The 22875-nt window shown below is 41.4% G+C and overlaps 1 protein-coding gene and 1 long non-coding RNA gene across 2 annotated transcripts in view; one reads left to right on the top strand and one right to left on the bottom strand.

Annotated features, from left to right (window-relative positions):
• Vps13 (vacuolar protein sorting 13C) overlaps positions 1–17552 on the top strand; it is a 50074-nt gene extending 32522 nt beyond the window's left edge. Inside the window, exons 17-32 of the mRNA XM_022793440.2 lie at positions 10–380; positions 669–1225; positions 1427–1768; positions 1978–2079; positions 3013–3108; positions 5709–5777; positions 7494–7796; positions 7994–8275; positions 8539–8802; positions 9002–9316; positions 9492–9971; positions 10221–10713; positions 12393–12756; positions 13039–13248; positions 14568–14766; positions 15016–17552. Of these exons, the coding sequence (XP_022649175.1) occupies positions 10–380; positions 669–1225; positions 1427–1768; positions 1978–2079; positions 3013–3108; positions 5709–5777; positions 7494–7796; positions 7994–8275; positions 8539–8802; positions 9002–9316; positions 9492–9971; positions 10221–10713; positions 12393–12756; positions 13039–13248; positions 14568–14766; positions 15016–15060 (4492 nt within the window). The 3' untranslated portion in view covers positions 15061–17552. The remainder of the gene's footprint in view (positions 1–9; positions 381–668; positions 1226–1426; positions 1769–1977; positions 2080–3012; positions 3109–5708; positions 5778–7493; positions 7797–7993; positions 8276–8538; positions 8803–9001; positions 9317–9491; positions 9972–10220; positions 10714–12392; positions 12757–13038; positions 13249–14567; positions 14767–15015) is intronic.
• Positions 5512–22829, bottom strand: LOC147757425 (uncharacterized). Its single transcript, XR_015321943.1, has 3 exons — positions 22344–22829; positions 21144–21768; positions 5512–5791 (listed from the first exon to the last, which is right to left on the bottom strand). It is a non-coding gene; the product is annotated as an uncharacterized LOC147757425 (long non-coding RNA).
• Between the last annotated feature and the right edge of the window lie 46 nt (positions 22830–22875).

The following is a 22875-nucleotide window of genomic DNA, read 5'->3' as shown; positions in this document are numbered from 1 at the left end:
TTTATGCAGACATGCCGTATGGGAGCCGCTTCTTGAGTCGGTCGAAACTTTGAGCGGAAGTCGAAAGCCCTGGGAAATGACAATGGCTGTACGCGCGGCGTCAAATTCCGACCTAGCGGATAAGGAAGAACCCGCGAGTCAGCTGCCGCCGTTATATCAAGTGCTCGTATGCTGTCAGGACAGCCTTGAATTTACGGTGACTAAGACTGCTCTGCAGGTACTGCAATCCCTGGGCCGGGAATTTTCGCAGGCGCTGCACAAAAAAGAGGACGTATTGGACTCACGAAAGGTTGATGCGCCTTACTGCGTTAAGAACTCGCTGGGAATACATTTCACAGTCAATGTGGAAAAATCGAACTTCATGATTATTACGACCGAAGGTAAGGCGTCTACTAGAACATGAAATGAAAGAAAAAATTATGTCTTTAATAAAAATTGCGTGACTCATACTATTGCATCAATTGTAATTCAATCGCCGAAATACGGATGGACAACGCAAGTAATGGAAAACATAATCGAACGACGTTCCGGATGATAAATCGGAATGAAAAATCAACTTGACTTTGTACTACCTTATAACCATTCAGGTTCCAGTTACCAAAAGACCTCTGAAACAGTTTTTACTTGATGTCTTCTGTCGTTATTACGAATTGTTCCCTATTCTACAGATGATTACTCCGTGGTCCCAGACAATAAAAAGCTTCATCTCGATTTCCGGAATCGCGGCGACTCACTATCGTTACTCATGGACAGCAATATGGAAGACGTGCACCAGTCAAAAGACGATACGTTATTCTTCAATGTACGTATGACCTTCGGTGAGACGGAGGTCGAGCGCAAACTAAATGTGAATCACACAGCTCGACGGGTGATCCGTATACCTTTCCGCTCATATCCAGGCGACGACTGGTCGTACGTAGTTGACGTCAGCTCGCATTACGGAGCGCGACTTGTGACACTTTATTCCATCGTGGAAGTCTTCAACGCATTCTCCGTTCCGATGGACATCTATTACACGTTAAATGACGAGCGCCGACTTTGTGCCTCGGTGGCACCGAAGTCGTTAGTACATGTACCACTAGCAGCATTGTACACCTGCAAGAACGAGCTCCTTTTCAAACCAGCAGGCGATCGCTACCAGATAGCCGACGATGCTTTCAATTGGAAGTGCGCCATGAGTCTAGATCAGCTGATCATCTGCAAAGCTACCGACCCCAGCAAGGCGGTAAGTAGTGACCGGAAAATTAGTGCTACGGAATTCCATTTTAATTCAAATTTTCATTTTAAGAGAGTTTCGCATCTCGCTTATTTGGAATATTCTTAAAAGTGACGAAATGATGCCTATATAAAGAACCTCGTCACTGCGTGCGCGATTTGACATGGCCCTTGGAGATTAACTGCGATCTATGAATGTATGCCATTTCAGTCACTGTACATGAATGTTATGTCGCAAACGGAAGCTCTACCACATGAGGATAGCCCAAGCGAGAAATGCACTTTCTATAGACTCCGATTGGCACCGACAGTCATGATCAACAACCTGCTGCCGTTTCCTATCGACATCAATCTTAAAGAAAGCAACGTCCACCTTGACCTGAAATCCGGCGATGAAGTGGAGCTGTGGAACGCCAAGAGAACTCAGAATGTGCTCAACATTCGTATGGAATACGCAAAAGTTCGCTGGCACAGTACCACCGTTATCAATGACACAATGGAGGAACTCACAGCAATCACCTTTAAAGACTTAATTGACCAGGGGAATACGCTGGTGAATAGGCTTTCAATCATCCTTTCAGCAAAAACGATCATGATATTTCCGTATATTTACCGAGCTAAAAATAGCAGAAGCAGCTAAATCAATAGGTCATAAATTCTGATGTATAACAGAATTGTCGACTGACTACCTAGTACATATTCAACCTAAGCATATATCGATCGATGTAATTGACTCGTTATTAATATGACCTTATTTTACAGGATTTGGCACTTCACTGCGAACGGAAAGAGGGTAGTACTATGTTATCGGTACATTGTCCATTCTGGATGGTGAACAAGACTCAGACAGACCTCTTTTACAAGGTGAGTATAGCTAGCAGAACACTTCCTACCCAGTTATGACTACTTTTTGCTCACTTAACGTTATTTGCCTAGAAGTAGCTATTGGATGCAGTGCATCCAGAGAATAAAGCTTAAGAGTTACCTCCTGGTCTCAAGTGGGTGCTTCTCGAAGGTTCCAATCAATTTCTTTTGATCTTAGTTGATCAGATCGGCCACTATATTAATTAGATTCTATGCCATATAATATAGATACAATTTTATCTTACTTACCATGAATTACGATAGACGACCATTCCGTGCATACAACCAAAGAGTACTCGCACCGCTGCAGTTTTTCAAATGATACACGAAACGTATATACGAGTATCTGTTTAGGTAACGTGCACCGTAGGTGCAAAGTACTTGACATACACAAACTATCGTTTGTGTCGACGGATATGAAAGCTATACGCGGAAAACACGCTTCCATTGCAAGAAATCAACAAGCATATAACTATTAGGTAGATCCATTAGTCTGCCTCGAAATAGCGTAGCATATATATATATATATATATATATTATATATGTGTATATGAGTATAGACGCACGTGCCTCGGTAATAGTACAGCATATTTTTTGTACATTCGGCTGTGTCTTGGTTCCTAATGGGGAACAATATCATAATTAGCTCATTTTCGTTCCCCTCTAGAACGATGCCATCAAATACAGTCCGCTCTTTAGGTACCTTTTAATAGATACACTAGCGGGTTACTTCGTTCTCCTTCGGGCGCGCTCTCGTATTCGTGGCTCAGTCTGTTCGGCGAACCATTCCGCATTTGATTCATTACCGAACGGGTCCGAATGCTCCTGCTTCTCGGATGCTGTTTTGGTTATCACCTTTAAATTATCGACACTTTCCTTATGACATGACCTTCCTATACAATGCTGGATGTGCTCGCGGTACACCGTGATCAGAAGGGAAAAGGTTCGAAAGCCGACGCCTCAGTCCCGTCATTGTCGTCCTCCTCATCGACATCGTCATCATCATCGAGTAAAGCTCTCAAGAAACAAGTGAGTTGGTTGTTACTAGAGATTGAAGCTGCTGCCTGATCAGGCGAACAATTCTTGTTCGTTTTGCTTGACTCGCTGGACCGTGCCAATTATTTCTTTGTTGTTCTTATTACTTGATTCGTACTCACAAATTCACTTAAACACTGAACTACAGCCGAGTGTAGTGGCATGATTGGGTTGCTTGCACGCGCCGGGCCGGCCCCCGTAAACGGACTCGAATTCGACTCCTCTTAAATGTAGAATGAATCACAGCACAGAGAAGGCATAAAAAAAAAAAATGCTAAAAAGATATGTTTATCTTTTTACTAAAATGTTTTAATTTCGAAAGCGGCGTCCGTGAACGAAGCATGTTTTTCAGTGCTTTAAAATACACCGAACGTTCTACAAGTGAATATAGCTTCTGAGATTTAGGTCTCCCTAGAATTTACCCCTAGTTTTACCTTGCTGCAATTTTAAGGCGTGTAAGCAGCGAGCAATCGTCGAAAAATACGAAGTTATAGGCCTGCCGTACTAATTTATCCATTGAATTAATGGTCCAGGCCGGTCGTCAGTTGCTTTCTAATACTCTAAGGCTTATTTATTGAACTTGATACCGTATTTAACTTGAGTCGTCCGTAAGAGATTCAATATCATTCATCGCTCGCTCTAGTATAGATGCGTTTCTATTCTGATGTTGGCCGTCTGATGAAGCGAATGAAAGACGCCTTGAGCCTTGACACGCTTGGTGGCTGCTTAAGATGCGCTAATCGAATGCTTCTGGCCACAGACAGTCGCTCTGGATCTACACTGACTATTCGAAGTTTTCGTTGAATGTAACGATATTTATTTGTATTTATGTATTATTATTATATTATACTAAATACGTTGACTGACGCGTGTAGTACCTGTCTAGTAATGCATTAAATATCGGAAATTCTGTGTTCAATGATTTTACACTGTTACAAGGGCACACTCACATATGTAAGTTACACATAATTCTATGCAATTGTTACCTCGGTAAGACGAAAAAAAAAATCGATATTCAAATACATAAAAACAAGCTTTCTTCTCTTGCACGACGTTGTTTCGGATTATCTAAAATGTCATCGTATAATATTCTGTGATACGTTCTACGTTTGCTCAAGTTTGGAAGGAAGTGAAGTTGAAACTAATTTGATGATGAAACGTTAATGATACGCTATAGTGATGATGTCTAATCTCGTGCGGTGCGGACACCGTGCGGCTAACCGGAAATTTTCCTCATCCCTCCGAACTCGTCCCTTTCCTATATCCCTCAGTAGAGGACAACATTGATGAATTACTTGGGGAATGAATTTGCTTTTAGCCTCATGAATCCCTACATCTGCCTAATGCATTAACGATTGAAGTCAGGTTTGCTCAAGCGCTTTCAAGCACAACCAACCTCGTTGAAGTATTAACGTGCAATAGGCAATACGATTACAGTGACTAGGTCATAATCCATGATTTAATTAGTTGTCATCTGTAATAGCTATCTTTGTTTCCAGTGTGTCCAAACACTTGTTACCGGTTGAAGTTTCTGTTTTGCTCTGTGTCCACGCATTGTACGTCTCAATTGTTATCCAATCCAAGCTTACCGAGTAAAAAAGTTCCTCATGCCCAAGTCCCACGGTCGCTTTTAGATACAAGTGTTTAACGCACTGTGAGAAAGGTAATGACTATTAATTTTATGGTATGTTTTTGAAAAGCTAGGATAACTACTGTTTTTTTTTCCTATTCTTAGGCATCACCATTTCACCTACTGTGAAATGGTGTACTGCAGTAAAGTTGTACATGATTTTATAGTACTACTACTGCATACCATGGGCATAATTGAGTTTGTTCGAAAAATAACACAAAGGTAATCTGTTCACAAAAGAATATAGCTACTGCTCGCTGTTCTGTTGAAGAAGACGTTTGATCAGTAATGTATGTTGCATTATACCCATATTCAAAGTAAATGCTCATAATGAACTATCAAAGGCGAAAAACAGCTTTTTCGATAGGTGATTGGCCTGCACATGTCAGGCATCTTGTGGCCGAAAAGGCCACTTTTTTCATTGTTGCGAGTTGTTTCCTATCCTGTAATTAGTTATGAGCTTGTAATTGGTCCCCTGTTATTTTGCTAATTCTATGCACGATTCCCCACGTGACCTATCTCCTCAGTGTTACCGCCAGCTATCTTTTGCTTTATTTGCAGATAAGAGGACGACCCTTTTCAGTTGTGCTTTTTTTCGTAAACGAATCGTCTATCTGTGAATGTAAAGCGTAATGTTTTATCTGTTGAACTAATGAGAGCCCTGCTAAGCTTTCGCTTTATTTCGACTACCTTTATCACTGTCACCAGCTACCATTACTGATACGACTGAGCCGTGTAATGTAACCTAGAAAAAAAAACAAGCCATCTCAATAATAACACAATACCATAGGGTAGAAATAGTTTTTTTTGTTTTTAATTCATTGGTTACGTTATTGTTCTGTTTTAACGATTTCGTTGTACATGTTCGTGTGCTTTCTAGTTAGGCGATGTTATCTGTATAACAATATATAGCTATTTAAAAGTCATATATTAAACATCTATCTAAAAGAGCCGAGCGTTGCAGATGGCCACACCTTCTTCTTCCGCCTCGAACGTTTGCTGTTCGTGTTTTCGCGCCAACGAACTCGAAGAGGTATTATACAATAGCTTGCAACGCAATCAATAAAACAAGAAAAAGCACATAAATTACGTCAGATTTAACGATACACAAATAATGATATCTTCGCTAGTAACTAACGCAGATACGATCTGTAGTGAAAAGTATTGTCTATGTCAATTTAGGCTAACGGCTTTCTCATCAGATTGCTATCCCCCATCATTTGTCTGCTGCTGATGGTGATCGATAAATGGGGGGGATTTTTTGTGCGCCAACTGCGGCGCATATGAGAAAAGGAATACGTTGACCCAAGGACACGAGGCTGGTTTTTTGTCTTTATTGTGGGCACAGAATGCACGAAGTCGAAATCCACGCCAACAGTTTGCCAGCCTTGGGAATACGGCAGAGAAAAAAACGGATGTTCGGTGTAAACCGTATTCTTTTTTGCCCAACATTTTGAGAAACAGACATATTTTGTGTTTGTCCATGTATTTTTGTGGCACATTGCGCTTAGAATGTGAGGTAATTTCATGTGAAGAATTGATTCACTTCCTTCCAAATCTATTAGCACAAGTCCTATCGATCGGTCCTTATTGCTGACCGGCTGTGAATTATTTTATATGATTACTTGTCGTCGCATGTGTTTCTTTTAAGCGTTAATTTTTGGTTGTCTATAATCTAGACCTTATTTCTATATAGAGTCGTTGTACGTGAATGTTATAAATACAGTCGGAATACCTAACTATAAGGATCTATTACGTGTCTATGTACTCACGCCCAGTTTTGCATGAGATACTGAACTTCCGACAAAATATAATACGTTACTGGCTTGAAGCTGTGTTGTGAACCGTTTCAAATCTGGATATCTAAATGGTCTAAGATGTTTAGCGATAGGTGACACTTAGCGACGGCCAGAGCTTTCAATAATCGCGAACCTTCTACGCCTGTTGGCCAACAATATATGAGGGCCGAATTCTGTTCATTCAGGTTTAATATGCGTTTACTCTATATGCACTGTCTGATCATATGTTTTCGTTTCGTGCAATAGTGTTTGCGCTCGCACTTGTCTTAAGAATTAGATATACCATAGCGTACATGAAGTACTGTTATTAGCTTCAAGCGACTCCAGCGCCATACATGTATCCCTCAGGATAGTTAAGCTGTCCTAAACATACAACAAGGGCTATAGTGCGAATCATCATTTGAAGTGAACTATGCATCGGAATAAAATAATTTCGAAATTTTTTTACTATTATTAGAAATTATTGGACCGTAATCAGAATAGAAAAGTTGGCCGAGATATCTCGAGCAAGTTCTCTATTGCAGTTACTCAATTCCGCTTTTACCTTTGAAATGAGCTCTCCAAGTGATTTTCAACAGTTTATTAGTCCCATACAGTATCCTAGGTCTGGGTGCCGTTTTATACTCTCTGTACAACAGCTTTCAACTTTAACCGATCTTCGTTTTCGATCCTACGTTCGTTATCGATACGTACAGCATCAGTGTTGCGGTATTTTTGTTTATGTATGTGTATGTGTATGTTATGTTACAATTAGGAGCCACACAATCGGTGATGAGGTAGCGCCTAACATTGTCGAAATATATGTGGTAATCAGAGCAGTCTGTCCTCCCTTTTTCTTTTTCTTAACCCCTGCGTTGTCTTATCAACTCGTTCGTTATTTTCACGGCTTACGACCAACTTCACTACATATACCATATTGCGCATTCTATATGACGCTCCCTTGTGATCAGCCTGAGATCCGAAGAGAAAAGTCGTGCGGGAGGTTCAGGGAAATTTGCGCGTGGATTCTTCCAACCTCCGTGAGTCACGAAGTGACGCAACCTTTCCAGGCGAACGAGGAGAGCATCTGTCACCGGGCAGATAACCCGGACCCAGTGCTGTTCACCTTCGGAGCCAAACACATGTTTGCACCCAAGAAGAAAATGTGTCTACGAATCTTTGACTCGGAATGGTCATCGAAGACATCTTTGGACGCGGTTGGCCAGTCGGGAACGTTGATGGCGAAGAGCGCCAAGAAGGATCAAATATATCCGGTAAGTATTTACTAAAAATAGTCCATGGGTAGAAAAGTAGCTTATAGCTTACGGATAGGGCCAGCTGGCGGGGTGACGCACATTTCAAATTTACGCGCAGTCATTTAGGTAAAAATTTATCGTCCGAATTCATTCTAGGAAGTCGCTTCGGTAGCTTTAGGAATAACGTACTACGAAACGAAACCGTGTTATTTCAGCTGAGCGTGAGCATTTCACTGAGCTCAACGACTTTGACTCGAATCGTAACGTTCACGCCCTTTTATATGGTAATGAACAATTCGAAGTTCGGCACCATCGAGGTTAAAGAGAACACTGAAGGGGCACCATGGCTAAAAGTCGAGAATAAGCAATGTATTCCCTTATGGCCGACCGTAGTTGCTAAACTCGAACTGGTGGTCAGGTACGCTCACACCAATGAGGTCACTGTGCCCTTTTCTATTAAGGAAAGCAGCTCCGTCCTGCTTAGGCTCGACAACAAGGTACGTGTTATGCGAATTAACTACTCGTCCCTGGTCATATATTTTGGCAACATTCTTAGAAGTCACTGGTTGTAAAATCAAATAAAGGTATCCTGCAAATTCACATGTTGAACCCGGATATGAAGGACGTGAATGAACCTTTTTTCGCTAGTACTGTAAACAGGACGCTAGACATGCTTAACGTAATCAGATCGTATACGTTTGGTGTATGATGAACAACAACAACAACAACAACAACAATAATAATAATAACGATGATGTAGTATGGAGGTCTTTTCATGACGTGTCAAGTCGAAGATAGCGCGACCGTCGTTTCGTTTTCCGAGTACGAACAGGGCCTTTCCGCTGTGCTCCTTGTCAACGACACGGATGAAAACGTATACGTGAAACAGATGTATACCGGCGCTTCGGCCCAGTGTGTGCAAGTGGGCCATTCGGTTCACTATGCGTGGGAAGACCCCACAGAAAACCGTCAGATTTGTTGCTGGGTCAGCGAGCACGACGTCTGCAAAATCGGCCCGTTAACGGTTTGTACCAATTGATATGAATGAATGAATGAACAAATAGGTCAGACTCATTGGAAATATGCTGCGCGTGCGGTACGTAGCGTATTGGCTATGTATTTTTCTAGCTAAAGGTACACTTTGATTATGATAGCTTTCCATTTCCATTCCACTAAGCGTGGCTTGTAATAATCAAGGGACATGGCGTTATCGTTTCTCTTAGGATGCCAACGGAGTCATTCAGCTTCCAAACAACAAAGTACTCTACTGGGGTTCATTTCTCGATGGTAAACAACGCGTCTTATACTTCTGCAATGACAAGCATCATTTCACACGAATCGAGCGGGTCGGTGCTTTGGAACGCTGCACAATGGAGCTTGAGGTCGAATTTCATGGAATGGGCATTTCGCTTGTTGATGATGATCCTATACGGCGAGAAATCGTTTACTTATCTGTTACGGGATCTGGAGCGCACTGGGAATCGCGGCCGAAACACAAGCAAAAGTACAAAACTCTTAGTACGGACCTTTCTACCCAGGTGAGACTCATTCGCATGTACTCTACGGTGTCAGTAAGTGTACAGTCATTGGCGAAAGCAGAAATCTCAATAGTAATAATTCATCAGAATAAACATCATCTGGAATAGTTTCTATCACAACAAGGGTGTCCTACCATGAGCAGCAAGTGATTCTGGTTTCGATTATGGATTGCAGCTCGAGGTCGAGTACCAGAAATACCTGAACATTGTCAAAGCTGTCGGACAAGAAACCATCTCGTCTGCAGTGAAAATCGGCAAATACCGGGTAGATTTCAATGAGATGGAAATCATAGCACCGGAATCGAAAGCGCTCCGCCGTACCAATCGACCAGGTCTGTGGCTGCTGGTCCGAATGACTGAAAACCAGAAAGCCCTCCACCTCAAAATCCACCGAATTCAGACCGACAACCAAATCCGTGACTGCCAATTTCCTGTTATCCTGTCGCCAGTCGTTTATAAGCGATCGGTTGGCGAACAGAAACTTGCAAAACCATTTATCGAGATGTCGTTCATCATGCGACAGTTCGCTGGCAGTAACCTTCGCCAAGTCAAATACTGTAAATTACTCATACAAGAATTTGCCATTCGTATCGATATGTGCTTCGTAAACTCGCTCCTCGCGTTCACTACGCTTTCCGAGAAGAAGACAGGCTATGTAAGTGCTAGATATGGAGTTCATATGCCAGCTATATATAGCTTTGCCGTAGGAACACATGCCAATGGCACCGACATTCAGAAAACAGACGAATGTGCACTATATGCTTTACGCTACGCACACGGTACAGAGTAGATGTTACCGCCATAGTTGTCCTCTACATCTACAGCTTATTATTATACTTCAAATCAATACTATGCTCGAATTATTTTCCGAGCTTTTACTATGATAGCTTTGTTGTCTATGCAGGCCGAACTAATAGAGCGCGATATGGTTGTCGCGAAGACACCTTTGAGGGAGATTGCCTCGGTGCACGCCGTACAAGGACAGCGTGACTACATCGACTTCTTACATCTCTCGCCTATGAAGATCCACTTGTCGTTCTCCATGCAAGCCGGAGGATCGGCACCACCACCGCCAGAGGGCGCTTTTTCAGGCGTGAAATTATTGTTGAAGAGCTTCGGTTTCAATCTCGCTGACATCCAGGGGGCCATACTGAAACTGGACTATTTCGAGCGCAAAAATGACTTCCTTACGATAAGTCAGCTCGTTGGGGACGTTACGTCCCACTACACGAAGCAGGCGCTCAAGCAATTCTACGTCGTCATTCTTGGACTCGACGTTATGGGTAACCCTGTCGGTCTCCTGATGGGTATCACGACAGGAGTGGGAGACCTATTCTACGAACCCCTGCAGGGCGCCATCCAAGGACCCGAGGAGTTCATCGCAGGTCTTGCTCAAGGTAAATTTGGTGCAGCATATGGCGTAGACAAGAGCTTTAAAGATATAAACATGGGCAACGATGCCTGTGGCATAGTAGGGATTAAAATTAGATTACAGATAGCCATTGTAATGATACTAAAGTTTGCCAAAACTAACAACGAGCTTATTCTTTGTTATATAAAGTAATACTATTAATAACAATAGTCAAATCAAATTGAAAAAATCAAGCCACCTTGGCTGGCGGTAATCAAATACTTCGTAAAAAATAATCAACAGTACATAGTTTTACAAGAGCATATAGAACCATTAAAAGACGTGCTATGGGTTATACAAGCCTTGTTAAGTGTATCCGCTAAATCTAAAAGATTTGCTATATGACGATACCAGGCATCAACAGGCGGTATGGTGTATCTATCACAACTTCCTTCGTATCTGGAGTACCTACGTGTATCGCCAGGCTTGCAAAAACCTAATATGTTGAAGAATGTCCTCCTGCGGCAAGGCGAATGACGATATGTCTATTGGCTGGTTCCTGCGTTTCTGCTCATTGTTCCTCGTCGCACCCGAAGCGAAACAATTCCTATCGCTTTTTTTGGAAAAAGTTTTTGATAGATTTTTGCTCAGATTTCAGGTTACCACTACAGATCCCAGTACTCTTTTGAGGAAAAAGGCTTTGATGCGATTCAATTATTCGAGCTTACTGACTGTAAGACTGCGTATCTCTTACGTCGCGATCGAAGCAGTTTCGAGGGTAAACGAACAGAGGGCTGTTGCGAGGAGGTAAGGGATAGGAAGATATAGTCGCCTGTGCAACCGGTACTGTCTTTTCACATTTTTCGTTGACGCGCGGTAACTACTGCCATTCGCGAAGAAGAGGAAACTCTCGTACATAAACCGGGTAACACAGGCAAGAGGCTACCTCGGTAAGGGGCGAGGTACTAGAGGCCGCTGTCCTGTTTCTCGCTCGAACTCCTTCGCCTTTGTCTTGGTCAGGTTTACGGTCAGTCATAGATTTCTGAGTGCCACCTTTAGGCATGCAAGAGTTGACCACACTTGAGGTTACACCTTCACCTGTACATGACTTAATTGTCCGCATGTAAGATGACTTGGGACTAATTTCCTTAACCCCTGTATTTGACCAGCAAGATTCTTCGGCAAGATAAACTGTGAAAGGTGGATATTCGGACATTTCGTTATCAATGGTTATCCTGTTGTCCTGTATAATCGCAGCGAAAAGGTTGAGCACATTTATGGGGATAGCTATTTCGGCCATTATGCGTAACTTCGTTCCTGGGCGCCTTGAGGTTGATGAACACCGCGAATAGCGTATTGGGCGACCTAAGCAGTGCCCTTTGCCGTCAACCATCAAGGCCTTTCACGGCGCTTCTCAAAAGCGTCCCTTCTGGAGCTCACGTTATTCTGTTGGAATGGCGTGCGCGCTTTCTCTAAGTGGCTGTTCAACAAACGTTTTTTTAGTTTTTTCGCCATAGTGATAACTTATATATTAATAAGGGAACTTTTACCTATTTTTAAGAAATAATAGATGAGAACAAATAACTTCACCACAATTTCTTCAGCATTGGTTTTTGATAATGATTAGATAGTTGCTTCAGGAGTTTACATGTCATTTGTCCAAAGCTTTCTATTTCTTTTTTAACGCTTTTCTTTATGGCACTCTGTATATTTTTCTATTTCCAGGAGTTTGCAGTTTAATCGGACATACTGTGGGAGGAGCAGCTGATGCAATGAGTAAAATCACGGGGGCGGTCGGTAAAGGCGTCGCCGCTCTCACTATGGATGAAGAGTACCAGAAGAAGCGCCGACTGGAGAAAAACAAACGACCGCAGGACATTACCGAAGGTATCGCCCAGAGCGGAAAGGACCTGGTGATGGGTTTCTACGACGGAGTGACGGGCGTCGTAACCAAACCGCTCGAGGGAGCGCGGGAAGATGGCGTCACCGGCTTCATGAAGGGTATGGGGAAGGGCATTATCGGAGTAGTTGCCCGACCTGCATCTGGAGTAGTCGATTTTGCTAGTGGGACATTTGCGTCTGTCAAAAGGTAAGCAGCATGTCCATGATCTTGATAGGTAAAGAAGCTTGCATTAGCTGACTAGTGATTTACAAGGTGTGTACTCTAACTTATGTATTATCCCTGAAACAGTTTAGCGACCCGAGGATTTACGCTTTGCTTCTATGAATTACTGATCTTGAAGTACCTTGACATTCTATGTAGTTAAACTGAACGAAAGCCGCAATTTATTGCTAACAAGTGCAATACGATCTTTCTTAAATGTTAACGGCAATTTCGATTGATTCGTCGGGTTGTTTTTCCTCATATCAGAGCAACAGAGTTAGAGGACGTGGCTGTGCCCGTGCGACCTCCACGGCTAATCCGCTCGGGCGGAGTGGTATCGGCGTATAATCGTATGGAAGCTGAAGGTCATCAGCTTCTACAAGAAGTCGAAAATGGAAAATACGCTACCTCCGACGCCTATATAACGCATTTGCGCGTCTGTAGCGACGGACAAAGCTTCGTCATACTCACGAATCAGTAAGCGCAGTCATTTGTTTATCCTTTAATGAAGCTTTTTTTCGCGCCTACCTAGCACTTCTAGCGTAACCAGGTCCTTTGTATAAGGAGTGGTGGCAATTTTTGTTACTTTGATTTTGGATGCAACGTATAGACTACTTTGTATTCAAGGACTTTCAGACAATAAGATATAAGCATTGCCTTAGCTTTCGTGTGTCCTTAGGGGTACACAAACAGATGGGCAAACGGGTCCCACAAAACAATCATCTAGTGTTTCCCAAATACCATTCTTTACAGCTATATATAAACTCAACGATTATGTCTCCAATAACAAGGCGCGGATGCGTCTGGCAAGATAGGGCTTGGCTTATTGAGTTGTCCAGCGTTGCATATGCAAATCTTTGTCTGCTGCGTCGAGGTTTATACAAACTGCGAATGAGAGGAAGCCACTCACCTCTTATATGAAGTAAACAAGTATTTCCCTGACCGACCCTTGGCCTGGAGTGCTTCATAGTTTTCTGGGTCTGAATTTATATAATAGGTGTGTTCAGTCAACTAAAAACTACGTAACCTTTTCAAGGGACGAATCAGAGAACAGTGAGGCACATATTAAAAATAAATGTGAAGAAAATCCCCCACAAGGTTTGGTGGGGTCCTGTGTGAGAAGATGGGTCAGCCAGTGCAGAAAGTTTAAAACATAGCTAAATGGACGCTCAGTCGGCCCACTGGAGTGAGTGAGAGATAAAAAAAGAATCTTCTCAGGGCAAAAGAAGTTGGTGAGGAATTTGTGCTGTTTTTAGCGCCGGTTCCAAGTTGTTTGTATTGTACATGGGGCTGATGTTTCTACGTTCTGAATCTGTACGCGATATATCGTTCACGTATCCACCCTGAATCCCTTTATTATGAATTGTTTACTAGCAACGATGTCCTAGAAACTGATTCTTGTATACTACGGTAATAGTCCTGCGTGCCTTTTTCAGTATTTATCGAGGTGCTAGCTTCATGTGCGAATTCAGCGCCATGCTCACCTGTATTGTCATTATAAACAAAACTAGTCACGTATTTTCTCTCGCCTGTAAGTAAAATTTCCACCCAATTTTCCGCGAGTGCCTTATAGACTAAAACCTTTTCGTTTAGACTACATCTATTCCTGTTTTTTTCAGGTACTGGGTTGATCATTTTCAAATTATTAATTTCTCCTGTCAATGCATTGTAACTGTTCATGACTGCGAATAAATCGACTCCCTTATTATCTCTTCGGTGTTACGCGAGAAGTAAATTAACAGGATCAGTTTGATTTTCGGCTCGACATCGCTAAGTTTAGATTGCTTTTTTTGTAGACGGGTCCTATTTGTGGAAAAGGGCGACATCTTCGGTCATTGGAACTGCGAGTGGGAATACACGTGGGATCAAATTCGGCCCCCAGTTTCCTGCAATGAGGGTGTCAAACTTCTACTGAAGGAGCCCAAGAGAAAGGGACTCTTTCAGGCTAAGGAGAATGGTAAAATCATCAACTTACCCAACGTCCAGATCATAGAGGTACGTTTAGTCACGTATAGACAGAGACACGCAAACGCATATTCCTCGACACCAATTATCGTTTAATTAACTATTTCAAATGCTTGTGAAAAAAACGCTTATTTCTTACTTTTATTTTACTGTGTATTTGTATTATTATGAATATGTATATTTAAAAAAATCATTCATTTCGGTAAACTACATCCTCAGTGAAGAGGTAGAACTACGTTGTGTTCTCTCCAATAGAGTCATTTTTTTCTGCAATTGCAGTGGCTTTGCGAACAGATCACCAGGGCGATGAGTAAGAATGCTTAAGGCATAGGGCAGAAAACGCTATGCGCTGTTAAGCTGTGCAAATAGGCTGTGAGTCAGGCGGCTGGCTATATGACCGCTGTGCCTCACAGACGCAATTACGGCAATCACTCACGTCTTTTCTGTGCAGTCATTGCTCACACGCCGATGTAGCGTCCACAAACATTGGGTCAATGCTAGATCGTGTTCAAGTTTTTTTCCGCTTCGTGGGTGTATGTTCATTCAGCAACAGGAGCTTCCCGCTTTTTTGTACTGAAAGCGGTAACAACGAGCTACGTCATCAGCGTGCTATCTCGAAGAAACGAAAAAAGCCCCGCGTAATTAGCATATGTTACCGCCGTGATAGCACATTACTACATACGTGCATATTTTATTGGTACTATTTTTATTATGATACGTTAGGTATCGATGAGCGTGTTTGTCTTCGTTTTATAATGCTGTAGTGGTTATAATGCCAGCGATGAATGGACAATTTCACTCTTAATGGCCATTGCTACTATGAGTTTGTTACATCGATTTAAATGTTGTCAGCAGCGTATAACTAGGCTTGATTGAGAAACGGAAGTTTGAAAGGGGCAACTTGTTATTGCAGTAACTCTGCCTCATAATACTGACGTTACCGTCTAGTAACGCAGGTGGGAAAAACATGGAGGCAAGGAGGCTGTAAGTGAAAATGGCCTTGTGTAGTTGATAAGTGACAAGTTAAATAAAATAGGTTCGATATCGTCTCCGAACAACAGTATGCATGGATTTTTCGTGTTTTGCTATGTGCCATACCCTATCTGACCAGATCCGTATTATCGTTAGGACGACCTCAAATGTTTGTTCACGCGTTCAGTTAGAATACTGTTGACTGACTTTTAGTCGTGATAATGTCTAACGGCAATAGCGTCAAATAAGTACAACTAGGATAAAAAAAAAACAGCATACATTTCAGTCATAGCAGTCACTATGTTAATGGTATTTTTTTAAACGTATTTTTCTATGACGTGCACAATGCTGCACACAAGCGAGTCCAATACTTAAATTCCTCCGAAGCCCAATGAGGGTTGTGTCTCCCAATCACAGGTTATTAGCTTCGTAAATATAAAGCGCGATGAAAGAGACCATCATACGAAGGGACGTCAAGCAGTATGCGGTGTAAAATAACCCATGTGTCTTAGTTGTCCTAGCTGGGGACGCGATTCAGCCTTTACTCTAGAAGAGCGCGTTGGAATAGTGGCGATCTGCAATATGCCGGTGAGGAAGTAATGAAGCTGACGAATAACACGACAAAGCGAAGGAATGATGGAAACGTACGTCGTTTACGCATGTAAAAACAATGGTGTCATGAAGAATATGTTAATTGAAGCACGTGTGTTGTAAGTGACAAGTTTCTACGGCCCAAACACCATAAGTCAGAAATACGGAAAATTAATGTTAATGGTTTTGCTGGAGAATAGAACACTGCTCCATAGACGACATTTTTTGCGAGCAGTGTATTAACATGAAGCTGCAATTTTGTGTTCTGCTAAGCGAGGAGGACTTTTTTTTTGGTAACTACAAGATCTGGGTCTTTATCCATGGCTTTGATTACTTACGTTACAAGGGGTTTTTGTTTTTTTTTTTACCTATTCGTTGCGATTTCTCGACTATGCTACGATGCTGATGAACATTTATTGCAAAATAAACATGCTGGTTATCGTTATGGATGCAGTAGTATGCGTTAGTTTGGCGACCATGCTACATGAACATTGCGAAATATACATAAACATATATATGCACTAATTTTAAAGACAGTACACACGATGCTACTAAATAGAATCTCTGATTGAGATTTATTCAAGCCGTATTTATTAGGTCAGCTGACTTCTAACGGGAAAAAAAGAGACGTAACTAGATTGTTAAGGAATAAAAGCTCAGCTGTACGGTACTTTAATCGGGACAGCAATTGATACAACCCCACTAAACACATAAGCAGTTAGCGTAAGTCCTGCGTTGTTGTAAGGACGTCAAGAACATTTTGTCAGAGACGACTGTGTCGGTAACATTTCTGAGTCTTCAGTTCTGAGTTCAGAAGCACGAACGAAGATTCGGAAAGTTACATTAGTCAGATTGCGAACACATACAAAAAAACAGTCACCGGTGGCCACAAATCTAGACACACTATTGGTCCGTAGCTGCCTTAAACACATTCAAAATAAAACGTGTATATGCATGCATACATACATACATACATACACATACGAAAGTGACTTGAGATGGTTGTTATGTTATTCCGGTTACTACTTTTTATCACCTAAGTGGTAAGGAAAATGAATGATTTCAACACTGTTCTTAGACGAGAGCAGATGACTACGGCATGAAACGGAAAGACAAACGGTTGTATATTAACGACAGATTATGATGTTTTTTTTTTTTTTGCTTAAGAGCAGAAATGAGAGGAAAAGATACACAATGTATAAAAAGTTGATTCAATAAAACATAATGGAGAAATAAAATCGGCTCTATCTTGACATCTGCTATCGTCTTAACTATTCCTATATGTGCCTAGCAATAAAAGGCTAAATGTTTTAGAGTCTACACCATCTAAATAAGTCATATTACAGTTACATTTTTCATATAGAAGTAAATCCGCGTCCTTTGTCCTTTTTCGCAGTTGTCGAATCTTCCTCCTAGTCTCCATAAATCCTCTTTTGTTAGTTAGCAGTGCAAGTATCGTTTGATTACGCGGCTTCGGATAGCGAACATGGCGTCCTCTATTCATAACATCGCTGTTGGATTCATAAGAATAAGCCAGGCAAAGCTATATAACAACGAAGACCCGAAGAGGATGCTTTTGGAGCCAGGTCACTACTAAAGGAGACCAATAAACGATACACTAGATCGTTTATTGGTGATTAAACTTAAAAATAGTATTTAATAATAATAAAGTACACAATTTCGCGCAGTGGTTGAAACGTATGAGTAATGAAGGTGAGCGTAGTTAACGTCTACTAAGATTGCATTTTTCAATCTTATACGGCTCAAAAGTTGATCAACCCTCTCGGCCTATCAAAGAAAGCCTTGTACAACCCAATAGATTTATTTCACAACTACTATTACGCGACGGTTCGCTCTAGAAAAGTGTTCCGTAGCACGTGAAATCTGACGTCGCGTATAATGAGCGTCAACGGTTCCGGTCCCGCACTGCCTACTTCGTCACTCGCGTAGGACGTCTGTGCATTCTCTATGAGGAAAGTAATGTCGACTGAATTAATTCTCTGGGACTAGAACGAAACTAACGTACTAGCTAACATGATAATGAAGAAAAATGTCGTAATCATGTTCACAAGAAAAATCTACGATAAGAAAATATTGAAAAAGAGCATGGTCATGTAGAGGAATAGCGGAGCTGCGATTTGTACATTCGCGCAAATTCCAACAATTCAGTGTTTCCCTTTAAATATAAAGGAGAAATATTGTTAGGGACGCGTAAAATTGATGTTACAACTTAAGAATGAGGGGTCGAGACGTGCATACATGCACAAGGCACGTAACGACCCTCTACGTCACAAACGCACATTTGGTACTGATGCAGTGTTGACAAAAACTACAGCGCTTCACTACAAAGCAATGGTCAGACTCGTTCTTGCGCTGTAGAAAAAACCTTTTTTAACAGCTTCACCTCGACGCAGCGCCAAACTGTCTCCTCCTTTAGTCTCCGTTTTTGTTGGCTAACGTATTGTCAAAACATTGGATTTTTTTACTTATAACGCTCGCTCACAAAAAGGTTTTATTTTGTGAATTCCGCATGACTTTTTCAGCTTTTAATATTGAAAACTTCTTTGTGTCCAAACCAAATAAAGGTAGCGTAATTTGGCAGAAACAATGGTTATGAGTATCGTTAGGCGCAAGTATAAAATCACTAGATCAATATAGTAATACAGTATCAACTAGAAATAAGTAAAGTTGATTGAAATGTCGCTTATTTAAAATTTTTATTTATTAAAAAATAAAAGAAACCCCTTAGAAAAAGTAACCAGATTTGTGTGAGATAAAGAACAAATATACCCGTATCTATGCTAAAGAATAAATAATCATATTCGCCCTGGTAATTTCTCAACTCAATTTGGGTAGGGGCAAACACTAGTTTGCTAAGTTATCAAGCCGATTGATGTCCTCATAGATAGTTCGCTGTGCGAAAAATTAAAACAGGCATTAAAACGAACAAAAAATATCGTTATCTGCTCATATTTAATAAATGGTAACTAAAAGTTGTATGGATGCCGTACGTAGATGGTACAATACAAACTTGGATGGCACAGTTCAACCAGACCGATCGAAGCTGGACGCTTTCATCATGTCGCCCCGGAACGTAAGATTGGGAGATTCCTGCTGCCCTTTTTCTCCCACTTTTTTTTCTCGCGTTTACGACCTTCACCACATCGATTGGGCTAAATTTGAAACTGTGTACCTTTAGTGGGTTACTACCAGCACTGACCCAGTGGAATAATACTAGACTGACAAACTCGTAAAAATAATGAGTAGCGTTTTTTTTTTTTATATACCGTATTGATTGCTAAGCATCGGCTCATAAGCTTGTTTGGGCAGAGCATTCAACCTAAAGGCGCCGAGCAGAAGAAAAGATTACACGATACCTAGATCGTACAAGGTTCAAGGTAGGATTGATCACCGCGTTATTCGTTCATTTTAAGATAAAAGTCATAACTATCTAACAAACATGGGCTAAATCTTTACCGAAACCGTTAACTAAATAGAAGGATAATACTATAGTTGGACTATTATATTTTGCGCTCAAATAATCACACAGGCGAACATGTGTGTCGTCCGCCAGCAGTTGAACCAAAGGATAACGGATATACTAATTAACTGCAATATGGTACCCATAAAACATATACGCAAGCTAATATTCGATCAACTCTCTGGCGACTCTCTAAAAAAATATTTTTTTTTTTTATGTTGTCCGGATTTGTAATATACAGTGCTTTAGGTCTTTCACAGTGATTTTTCACCTCAACGAGGAAAAATATACACAGGTTCTGAAATTGCCGATCGAAAGATCGAGTATCTAGAGATATATTCCGTCTATGTGCCCGAATTTTTATTGGAAATTACATCTGAGAAATATGCGTTTCAGAGGTTTAATCTATAAACGAGCCGTCAAATCCGTGCGTGTCTTCGCATACGGTGTCGCCATGATTGAGCGCCGTTAAGCAATTTCGATCAGACTAACATTTTTTTTGGAGTTGAATATATGTAAACATTTCCTTGGCAAACAACTCATTTTCAACAATTTAATTCAAAGCGGCACTTTTCGTTTAATTTCTATATTTTTCGTTTTTTTTTTTTTTTAGATTTTTTTTGTAATTTGCAGTGTAGTAAAGCACGTGACCATTCGTGTCCTTATCGGCGTTTTCCCATAACTATTTCGCAATTCTTTTTGGCCGCGGCATCCCTCAGTGTCATTAGTTGCTTCAAGGATGATTAACTTTAATTTAAGAACAGTTGCTAGCCAGCAGTACTTTCTATATTTTAAGTTTGACGTCCGGCGTCACCATTAGGAAACCCATCAGACGGCTGGTCCCCGGCACAAAGTGAAGTGTGTCTAGTCTGGCTCCATACATAGGCCACAACATGTCCCTCAGATTAGCAGGTATGTCTCCACGATATCCTAGTGAGTGTACGGAAATACAATACTGACAAAAAGTGCACGAGCTAAGCAGAATAAGCATCACGTTATATCGTATTCGCTATGGGGGGGGCTCATCGGCCAATGCTGTCAAACGTTGGCCCGCCCGTGTTAGCTTGAAGTTTAATCGAAATACGCGTTAGCCGGAAGTCACTCATCTATTTGTCATCTGATGGTATTATTTGAAAAATAGTAAACGTAATTATGCACGATATTTGTATGGGAAAATTATTACAGCATAGGGTTAAGTCGCCGAGGAATTGTTGTGCAGCATATTTTTTTCTTATTGATAATGGTCTTTTGAGTTCATATGTTTTTAGCGATGCAAAAATGAGCTAAAATCTTATAATCCGAGCTGAAACATTAAATAAGCATGTGTTCTATAAGGAACATAGTAATACGAAAGAGCTTTTACCATTCGCGCTTTCGGCCTTCATGACTTTAAGGAAACTGCTACTTGAAGCGGACATCGGTAACACTATCGTCGGCCGTCCTGTTAGACCACATATTAGCTCTCAGCTATATAATCGTTGTTCCTAACTAGCGTACTGTAAATTCAACGCTCCAAGGGACGTATCGGACACATCGTAGATCGTAATCGCAGGTCTCGATTTAACTTTATTCGGGAGATTTGTGTTCGAGGTCCTCGCCGAAGATCTAGCACAGATGTATAGGGAGCATGTTTAATAAACAACAGTTATCAGATTCATAACTTGCTATTCTAATTTCGACTCACTATGACACAAAGCTATTTTTGTGCTCAAGGTATGTTCCAAACATCAAAATCGAGGTTTATTTCTACTGAACTTAAAATACGACGAGTTTGTCTGCCGGCTAGCGTCGGGTCGTACGCTTCTATTTAACATGTATTGACAACATCTAATAATACTTCACGACTGATCGGGGAACAGTAGCTTGATTGACCTTTTCACCTCGAATACCTTCGTGTATGTTATGTGTGGGCTAACGACAGTTTGTTTTCCCTCTGGGATCTCCTGTACACAGTGACGCCTTCGAAACTGATAATATCCATCAGATGCCTGTGAAAATAAGGCTGGAATCAAATACAATGGCATCGCGTTCCTAGCGTGTAGGTAGACAGTTTTCGATACGTCACGAATGTAGTGACGGCACTAGGTATCAAAGAATCAACCTTCTATATGTTCAGAGCGTCGATTTAGGTTATTTTATGTTGACTATGTAAATGAATAGAACATTTACTCGTTTATGAGTGGAAATGATTAGCCAACAATGATTAGGGAACCTATCGAGTTGGAACACCGATAAAAGTTCGCACAGTTTTATCGGATCTTAACTTTAACAATGTTCACTTTAGTAATCCATACATTCGTGCAATTACACAAAAAAGTGTCAAATATGTCAGAACCTTTTGATCAACAGATCTGCCAGTGACTGCAAACCCACTGCATCGAACGATATGTTTTACGCACCTAGTTAGGCTCATACTGAGCTCATACGTGCTGAAACCTCATGCAGATGTTGGCGCAATACTCTATGGCTCCGATGAGCAGAAACTCCGATGAGGTGATGAGCAGAAACTACCAGTTCATGAGTCACGGCTCATAGTATAGTTTCAGGAGGCTTTATGACTTACCCCGTTGAGGTCCCATTGCTCTACTTGGAGATGGCCGACTTAACTCTGTCGATAGTTTGACGAGTTCGGAGCTGTGTCCGCTGTGTTCAGGATAACAGAAAAAAGCTTGGAGCTGTTGTAGTTACAAGAGAGTAACAGTTTCGCCAAACGATACTTTCATTTGCTTCTAATAAGCGACTAATCGTTGACGTCGGTGACTAATTACGATATATAAGGGCGCTTCACAAAAATTGTACGTGCGACTTTAGAACCAACAACTCCTTACGTTTCTGGATCAGCTCATCGTATACATTTCCTAGTTAAACGTTCTAAACTCGGCAAACACATCGTATCGCTACGTCGCAGTTCAGCATTATCGCTCTCTTCCTAGTAGTATTAATAATAATAGTAATTTTGCTCTCACGAACCGCCACAGCCAGCTTCCCGCTCTCGTCTCTGATCTCTTCTTGCCGCTCCTGCTGCGGGTCGGCTCAGCGGTAGCCTTGCCCGACTTACCCCGTCTCGCTTTACGTCTTTACCCCTCTCCTCCGTT

The sequence above is a fragment of the Varroa destructor genome, unplaced genomic scaffold, assembly GCF_002443255.2.
Source record: "Varroa destructor unplaced genomic scaffold, Vdes_3.0 BEIS01000002.1, whole genome shotgun sequence".
In the NCBI taxonomy this organism is placed as follows: domain Eukaryota; kingdom Metazoa; phylum Arthropoda; class Arachnida; order Mesostigmata; family Varroidae; genus Varroa; species Varroa destructor.
The sequence above is the reverse complement of the archived record's forward strand: the minus strand, read 5'-3'. Positions and strand labels throughout refer to the sequence as shown.